This window comes from Belonocnema kinseyi, chromosome 10 (assembly GCF_010883055.1).
Source record: "Belonocnema kinseyi isolate 2016_QV_RU_SX_M_011 chromosome 10, B_treatae_v1, whole genome shotgun sequence".
NCBI classification, from domain to species: domain Eukaryota; kingdom Metazoa; phylum Arthropoda; class Insecta; order Hymenoptera; family Cynipidae; genus Belonocnema; species Belonocnema kinseyi.
Window position 1 is genome coordinate 66,878,749 of NC_046666.1, and position 9,606 is coordinate 66,888,354.

General features: G+C 30.2%; 1 protein-coding gene across 3 annotated transcripts in view; it reads right to left on the reverse strand.

Annotated features, from left to right (window-relative positions):
- Positions 1-4,128: 4,128 nt before the first annotated feature.
- Positions 4,129-9,606, reverse strand: part of LOC117181572 (protein borderless) — a 15,990-nt gene continuing 10,512 nt past the window's right edge. For all 3 annotated transcript variants that reach the window (XM_033374401.1, XM_033374402.1, XM_033374400.1), the window contains 6 exons: positions 7,798-8,072; positions 7,114-7,248; positions 6,296-6,555; positions 6,011-6,186; positions 5,719-5,943; positions 4,129-5,632 (listed from right to left, as the gene is read on the reverse strand). In XM_033374401.1, coding sequence (XP_033230292.1) covers positions 5,397-5,632; positions 5,719-5,943; positions 6,011-6,186; positions 6,296-6,555; positions 7,114-7,248; positions 7,798-8,072 — 1,307 coding nt within the window. In that variant the 3' untranslated portion in view covers positions 4,129-5,396. The remainder of the gene's footprint in view (positions 5,633-5,718; positions 5,944-6,010; positions 6,187-6,295; positions 6,556-7,113; positions 7,249-7,797; positions 8,073-9,606) is intronic.

Genomic DNA, 9,606 nt, shown 5'->3' on the forward strand with positions numbered 1-9,606 from the left:
CATTAACAAAGATTAGGTTTTATGACAGTCAGAGTGGCCCTTTTTTTAGGGCAGGCATATACTCGAAGTTTTAAACCGCTCGTGTTGGAGTCATAAAAATTCGACTCAAGAGATAAATTTATGTATTCAAGACATAGAAACTTATCTCCAAGACATAAATTGAAGTCTTGTCTCCGTCTCCAAACTGAGATATGCTCAAGTCGAACTTTTCGACTTCAGCATGTCTTGATTGGGGGCAATTTCAGTCGAACTCAAGCCGAACGATTCTTACTCGGGTCTCTTCCTGGAACCTGAGAATCAAATGTGGTTCAAAATGAAAACCTATCATAAACATATCGGAAACATCCGGTGAGGGTCAAAATGCACATCAGAAATAGAGAAAGTTAAAGAAAATAAAAAAATTTTAAAAACTCAGTGCTAAATATATTTAATCATACCAAAATAACTCTGGTTTAACCTGTCCAAATCAGTCTTTAAATTAATAGATAAATTCCTTTGTTTCTTAATGTAAAGCGTTTCCATAAATTCTCTATTTCTCTCGTCACGTTCACTATGCAAAATTACAAGATTATCCCAATTAAAATCATGGTCAACATCAATAAATTCCTATGTATGCCTGGCAGGAACACTCTTATAAAAGCGTCCAAAACGAACGTCACTTTTGTGTTCATCTATCGCCAGTGTATCTCATTTTTCGTTCTTCTTTTTTATTTTTGACAAAGGAGGAAAATTTTTTTTTATATTTTAGGAGAAAAAAGTGGGTTTCTTTTTTTCAAATTTCATCAGGAACATTTTATGGCGGTTTTTCAAATTTTGTAATTTGATCCTTGGTTTTATTTTTAGAAATTCTGCACATAAAAGTCGAAAAAAGATAAATAACTAATTTGTAACTCTTTTTGTGTGCTTGTTGTCTTCATATTTTTTCGCATGTTGCATAGTTTGTCTAAAATTTCAATTATTTACTTTTAATTGTGTTTTTACCGAATAAAACAAAAACTACGGCTTCTATGAAAAAGTGATTAATAATAAATTCGTAGATCTATTTGAAATGCATAATTTTTGTCAATTCACATTTTTTCGTACGTTACATAGTTTGATCAGAAAATTAATTTTCGTTATGAAAAGAACTTTGGTCCCTATAAACGTGTGCCAAAGCGGAATCTAATCAAATTAGTCTTTCAAAAGTTGTGCAGTATACGAACAACAACGACGACAGACAAACATTATCGTGAAACCTGTTTTTTTTCGTATTCAGGAGGTTTCGAAACCTGGAGATTTAAGGAAATCCGCGATAGTCAATTTTCACATAAGAATTCTATCTTCTCATTATGATGAGAATGTAAAAAGGGGATATGTAATTCCTAAGTTGCGTATTAAGCGTATCAGATGTGGCACCTTAGAGTCCGGAATACCAGAATTTTATCTGGAATCATCAGTTTTAACCAAACTTAAAATACTTAAAAATTACATGAATCCTTGTGGTTATACTTAAAAATTCATTGAAATTCCTGAAATAGATTGATTCTCCGATTAACTCACTTGTCTGATCTATTTTATTAAAGGGTTAACCAGTCCAATGAAAGTAAATGTGTAATTATAATGGTAAGAATTGTTCTCAAAAGGCCCCTTGAATTTTTTTCAGTACAGAAAATGAAGAAGCGAAACTACTAAAATACAATCAATTTTAGAACCTAACTTTAAACTATAGTTTTAACTATATTAACACACTTTGCTAAACTAAGTATATATTGTAATTTCTTCACTTTGATTTAAAACACATAATTTTAAGCAAATTTCAAGTTAGAACCTAACTTTAAACTATATTTTTACTATATAAACCATCGACATATAGAAATGGACCGGTAACGCTTTGGCGAGAACTGAAATGGGCTTTAGAGAGAGAAAAAACATATGAGACGTATACTTACCTTTATCTATTTCAGGACTATGTCAAGTGAACTGGTGGCCCCGGGTATTGCCTAAATATTCTCTATGGTTAATTTAAAAAAAAAGATAAATAATACATTAGAAATTTGTAGTTATAATAAATTGAATTTTAAAGAACATTCATGTAAAATAACCTGTTTCACATAGATTATTTTAAAAACTTGGTAACCTTAAATTCTTTTTGAATTTGGATTGAAAATGCTACAATAATAATCGTTTTGTGAGTTTAAAAATAATGTAAAAACTGTCACAAATTTGAACATTATTTCTATAACATAAAAAAAAACATTTTTATTGTATAGGTACAAAACTTCATATTTTGAGGTTTTGTTTTTGTTGTAACATTTTTTATTTTACTATATTCAATAACTTTACTTACGTATGAAAACATATCCCCATATAAACGTCTTGACAACGCCCACAAAATGCACAAGCTACCACCATTTTTTATATTTATTGACAATAAATTATAATTAAATAAATTATAAATTAATCAATTCTGAAAAGTGTGATGAACGTTACATTATTGGGGCACTCGCGACACAAAGCACGGTCTTGTGCTGCGCTAAACTTCACCCAACGAAAATATTCTCGACTAATCAGCTTTCTCTAGAAAGGGATAGGTCTACGTCTCATATGTTTTTTCTCTCTCTAGAGCCCATTACCGTTCCCCCACAGCATTACCGGTCCATTTCTATATGTCGATGATATAAACACACTTCGCTAAACTAAGTATATATTGTAATTTCTTCACTTTGATTTAAGACACATCATTTTAAGCAAATTTTAAGTTAGAAATATTAACAATTGAGCGATCAATAATGTTTCTTGACCTGAACACTTTTCAAATTATATTTGAAATTATTTTTATTGTGAGTCATTTCAAATTGATCTTCAGTTGTTATTTATATGTCAAAATTCAAAACTCTAATGAAAAAAAATGTATACTTCAAACAATTCAAGTTTAAATTATTTAGTTTTGAATATTTGATTTATAATTCTTTCTTTTAAATGAACAGTCAAATATTGTTAAATATTTAAAAGTTGCTTTATATTTGATATTTAAAAGTTTCACATTGAATGGATTAAAAAGATAATATTTTAGCCTGAAGAAATATTTAAGTCGAATTTTAAATTGAATAAAAGCGTTTAATTATGAATTTATGATTTTGAATAAAGTTGAAAATGAAAATATTGTATAACGTTTTAATCGGACGTTTACGTTCCTTTCATAGTTAAATTTTTAACGTTCGAATCTGTAAGTTGTTTAATTGTGAACAGATTCAGATTCTTCCTGTAAAATCAATTATTGTTAATTTTTCAACATTCGAACTACAGTATAGTTTTGACAATCATTAATTATTCTATATTCACAGTTTATCATCTTAAAACGCTATACATATACCAAATTTTCAAATTAAATCCATTAAAAAAAATAGTGTGTTGACGCTTCTCTCTATATGGCTTATTTAACTAATTTTTTACTCCATTTTGAATAATACAGGGTAAAATCATATTTTTTCAAAATACTACGATTTTATGATGTGATTTTATGATTGATACTAATTTGTGTGAAAAAACAAAGAAAAAATGAAGACGAATTGAGTAAAAGTTAAAAATTTGTTTTTGAATATATTTAAAAAATAGACTTCCTAGGAAAAAATGAAGCAAAGGCTTTTTTTACGGCAGCATGGTAATTATTATTTTGATAAAATACTAACCTAATCCGTTTTGTTTGTATTTTTGTTAAAATGTGGAGCTTAATGCTTTAGAAGAAAGTATCATCAGGAAATAGGAAAAATTCGAATTATTTAAAAGAATATTAAGGAAATTTAGAAATTTTGTAACATTCTGCAAATAAAATAAAAATCTTGACAACTTTCTAGATTTTTTTTCAACACATCTGAAATTGTTAAGAATCTTTCTCAATGTTTTCAAGAATCTTAGGAAGATTATAGCTTACAAAAAAAGAATATTTATATTAGAAATTTTCATGTTGTATTAAAAAATTTTGTCCCCTGAATTCTTAAAATTGTATGTAGGAATGTGGTTGTAAATGTGAACATAATATCCCATTTCATTATTTAAAAGATCTTGAAATTTTTCTGTGAATGACATATGTACTTGACGAATGTGCGCACTTTCACAGATTATATGGCAGATTTTATATCCAACAATTGATACAATGGGAAGATTTTTGTTGTTTTATTTCTATATACAGATTTCACATTGTTTAGCTTTCGAGGACAATGTGTAAACTTATTGAAAACTCACTACTTCGAACCAGGATTAAGGAAGTACTTATGAAGCCTGTAAAAATATTGAACTTTCTTTCGCAAGAAAAACGAGTATTGAATTTCATGCTCGCCTTGATCCTAAACCAATTTATATCTGTCGTTCGGGTCTTAAACATTGTCGAGGGTAGATAAACCTTGACAAATTCACGTGACTTTTAGATTTTCTTAAGTGTTATAGTATTCTAACATAAAATACAATTGGTTAATTGTTCTTATCAGTTCTTATCAGAAAAATGCATTTACTTCGTGATGTCAACGCACTCGAAAATTGAATAACTTTACCGGATTTCGCATAAAAATGAAAAATTTGCACACTTTTCTGTACTTATTTTTCGCAGACTATATAAAGTAAAGATTATGGGTAAGAACAAATTCAATATATCGGCTTGTTGTATGTAGTATTATAAAAGTTTAGAAAAAATTCAAAAGAAAAAAGAGAATAATTTTTCATTAAACTATCCCAACTAATTTTTTCTATTTGCAGTGATTTATATTTTTCAAATTTCTTTGTCATGAGAAGCCTAAAATATTAATCTAAAAGGCAAACTGCGATTCCGATGTGGCATAGTGTAGCATTTTACAGGGATACATTTTTTATGTCCATTGTTTAAAAATCTGGATTAGAAATAATTTAAAGAAAATCGACTTGATTCGAAATAACTCTTAATTATACTCAATAATTGGCTATTGCTTGAATTAAAATTATTTAAAATAAAATTCGCTTTTACATTCACTCTCTGTTAATTTCTTCATCTTTTTTTAATAAAAAATCTTAAGCTACCTTTTTAAAAAATAATGATTGAAATAATAATCTACTTATTCTAATCGCTTTATATTAATTTTTGAAAAATACATTGAACTTAATTAGAGCTTCTATGTGAAATGGCATTTACAGTCATAAGGCACTTATTAGTACAAAACATTTCCTAAACTCTTATTCTCCCATTCTTTGCGATGGCTTCTCCGATGAAATGATTAATTCAAAAATGTATTTTTCATCTAAACCTTGAAATTTGAATTTAAATTTCCTATAAGTTTTCTTAATTAACATTGGAATTGTAATAAAAACAATACTATGCTATCACACGGTTGGAGAAGCTATTCAAATCGCGGTAACAGTCTATTAAATTTTTCAAGTAAATTTAAGTGTCGTTATTTCTCTCCATCCTCTGGACGACAAAATCGTTTTTTCGCCCACCAAACAGCAGCTAGTGCAGCAGCCAAAAAACCAAGACTGGCTACAATCCCCATTGAAATTGCCCTGTTGCGGGAGCTTTTTTGAAATGCAGGAATTTCCATCGTAAAACGTTCGCTTGACAAGACATCGTCTGTCAGAGATACAGCAGCTACTTCAAATGAGTAATAAGTATCCTCTTCCAAATTTTTTACTAAAAAAATAAGAGATTTTTTTATTATTATAAAGATATTAGTCTCATCTTTTAGTTGATTTTTCGAAATTGGGAAAGATATTTACCAAGGTAATATGTATCTGTAGTTTCTGCTTTGCCATAAAGAAGATCTGATGATCCTCTGAACCATTTTACCATATACAATCTCACAAGCCCAGGTCCAATTAAAGGAGGATCCCAAGTTACTAAATATCCCTCAATAGTCGCCTGCACTCTGATATTATGTGGTGCTCCCATGAAATCTGAATCTGCGCTTCGAAATTCAGAAGCAGCGTTACGATCCATCAAATCTAAAAATGATATTAAATCTTTTAATTTTAATAAAAACAAACAGAAAACTAAAATTAATATGCATACCAGGATCAGTGAGCACTCGTACTGCTTTGCTAAACATGCCATCACCATGCTTGTCTTGACTGAGCACCATAAATTCGTATTCTCGACCAGGTGTCAAATTATTCACAGTAGCTTCAGTAATCTTTCTTGAAACGATCTTCATAGTCCTCCATTCGGAAGTATCAGTGGGTCTGTACCTTATTATATGATTGAAAAAAGAAAGATTAAGCATTTTTCACTCCTCAAAATAATTGTGATCATCTCATTCGTATCACCATAATTTAAGATTCATACTTATAAAATTACCATATGGAATATTCCATTTTCGGCCTTACATAGCCTGGAACCCATGTCAAGGTGACCGAATTTTTGCCAGTATTAGCACTTAAATTATAAGGTGCTCTAGGAGGAACATTTAGAACCATGAGTTCTGCATCAGCAACAACAGTAGCAGCCTCGTTACTGGCTGCACATTGATACAGCCCTCGATCCTGTTCTTGGATTCTCTCTATGGTGAGATTTCCTCCAGTTATAATTGTTCTTTCCGGAGGAAGGGGAGAACCGTCCTTTAAATAAACATTTATTTCGATACCTAATTTTGTCTACAGGAAATTATGTGTTAAAGATAAAAAATGGAATATTTAAAAGAATCACTGCAGCAGCCACACTACTTGAGAATTGTTTACTTATTGTGGCCATACTTTCGGAAGCAAACAATTAGCACCATTGACAATAAAGATGAAAACTGGCCAATATACTGCTAATCCAGTCACAAATTAAATGTAGACCTGAATGAACCAAATACCATGAGATTATGCGCTTTTTCTATATCTAGCATTGCCCAACACTAACTAATGCCAACACCATTTTTCCTAAAACGTTCAAAGCGACAATACCTTGCAGATCAAACTTTAGGGCAATCAAACACAGGTTTTTCCATGCTGAGAAAGCCATAATTTATCTAATAAGCATAATTATTGTAACTACATTTGAACCTTTCACAAACTTCATGTACCTGTTACTTAGCATTATCTAGCAATTATATCGCTTACTACTAAGGAGTCAAGGAAGGTTCCGGTATAGAGAAAACAAATAAAATTGTAAATCATTCATTGGAATTTTACTTTAAACCAAACGATGTTAGGTCGATGATTGTGATCTCCATCCCTAGCTTCACATGGGATTTCCAAGCTCTCTCCCAACTTCCTCATATAAAGTTGTTGAGGTGTAACAGTAAATATTGGCGGTCGTTGAACAACCTAAAGAAATGAGAAACGTCTATTAGTTTCTAGAATGATATAGAAATGAGTGATAAAGAAATCGTATTAAGGATCATTTGAAGCTATCATAGGTTGCTATTGAGGTGACATTGCGCCTAGTTCTAAAAATGCAAAGAGTTAATGAAGGGAGCTATTGTGAAATTTGTCAACTGGTTAATGGTCATAATAGTTCAATGATGCAGGTTTTGTTTTCAGATATCAAATCTTTCATAGAATCCAGCATCTGTGCACTGTTTCCATTCACCCTGCGATTTTGCCAATTGTATGACACACATAAACCCTAGACTTTTTTAAGAAACAAGATTCGACTAAACGTATTTAAAATGTATAAAATGACAATTTTGGTTACTTAATGTCTTTGTTCACTCCATAAATCTGTAATCGTCCGAATTCATTCATAAGATAGTAAAAATTTCGGTCCCGTAATAATCTTTACTCAAATTTAATTAAATACTGCACAATTTCCATTATTTTAAAATGAATTTTCAAACTTAAAATTAGAGTTGAGACAGGTCTAAAAACACTTACCACATTAATTGCGGGACTGGAACCATCTGTTCCTAGTTCATTATATGGTGTACATGTGTAACTTCCAGCGTGACTCTCGTCTACCTTGTTAAAGTACAAGGAGCCATTTCTCCTGTAAAATACGCCTTGCACATTGTAGGGGTCAAAGAGGAAGCCGTCTTTCTCCCATCGTAAATTTGTTAGTGGAGGATTCGATCTAAAATGGCAATCAAGAAGGGCATGCTTCCCATACGGAAGATAAACTTCTCTAGGTGCATATATCACTTTCGCTTTATCTGCAATTATAAATGTTCAAAATTGAATTATTAAACTGTCACTGTAGTAGGAAGGACACTGAGAAAAATAAAGTTTCATTTTGAACAAAGAAACGGGATCAAAATGTATTGAAAAAAAATTAACTATACTTGGTTAATATTGAGAAATACGAATATTGAAAGCAATTCAAATTTTTATAAATTTTAACATTGAGCAAGAGAGAAAAAGCAGAACTGAAGTTCAAAATGAATTTTTAAGAAAATTACCTGAGATAAAGTTAAAATCTTGGTTTTTATTTCGTCTTACTGAGATAACACCTTGTTATCTAGATCATATATATTATATATTATATTAGATAGAATATACTAATATATCTTATATACGGACAATTCTCCAAAACCTTCAGATGTCCTTAAATAAATCTGATTCTAAAATTATTATTATTATTATTCTTGTTACGGGTTGTTCGTTTGTTTACAAAAATCTGAAAACCTAAAATTATTCATCATATACTCGAAACAAGTAAGCCAATGGAAAGCTAGTTTTGGTTTTTAATTTTTTGACAGCTCAAAATGCACAACTTTCAAATAAAACATCTTCACTATGGTGGTCCAAAACTTTTTTTTTTTGCTAGAGAGCAAAGATTCTCCCGCCCCATTTTATGGGGTTCCTGAAGAAAGAAAATCCGTATTTTAATCAAATCGGTCTATATTAACATGGAATTTTAAAAGGAAAAACTCACTTAAAAAATAGGAATATAAACTACTGGTTATAAACTTTTTATAATTAAAGTTTAGTAATGTCTTAAGAAATGTTAACAGAAAAATTTCCACCCAATAACTTTTTATTTCAACTTCCCCAACACTCTTGTTTTGTGCCCGAAAAATGACTCCAATAAATCGAAAATACCAGTTTTATGTCAAATTCATGTCAAAGGTGGCTTTTTGAAAACTTTTTTGGTCCTACGTGATTATTATACGGTAAGACACAACTTGCCAAATATTTCAGAACTTATTTTCAATTGTTTAAATAGAATTTCATTCCGGGTAAATCGTGAAAGTTATTATCTTTCTGGATAAGTGAAACAGTTCATGAATTTTAGGCGCTGCATTATTTGTTTAACATATTCTTAAATTTATTTAAATAATTTATACGTGCATCATTTTTTGCGCAAATCGTAAAAAGTTAGTGTTCACTCGAAGTAATGATATTATTATTGAGAGTATTGATGTGAATGGCACAGTTAATGAATTTTAAGTGCAATAATTTGTTGTGAAAGATGTACAATCGTACGTATCGATCTTAAAAAATAAGTATATCCATAAATTATAAAAAATTGTTCAAGAAAATGTATAACTTTAAAAATAATGATGTTATGAATTCTGGATTAAGCAAATGGTTATTTATTGCTTATTATTATTATTATTACACCATTAAGCCATTTCCCTTTCGGGGTACGCGTGACTCACTCGGCAGGGGAAAGGAGTAGTGTGTGGATGGGATAGAGATTTTTCAGATTGATCCAGAATTCTCGTGCTATTTATGTAAATAACA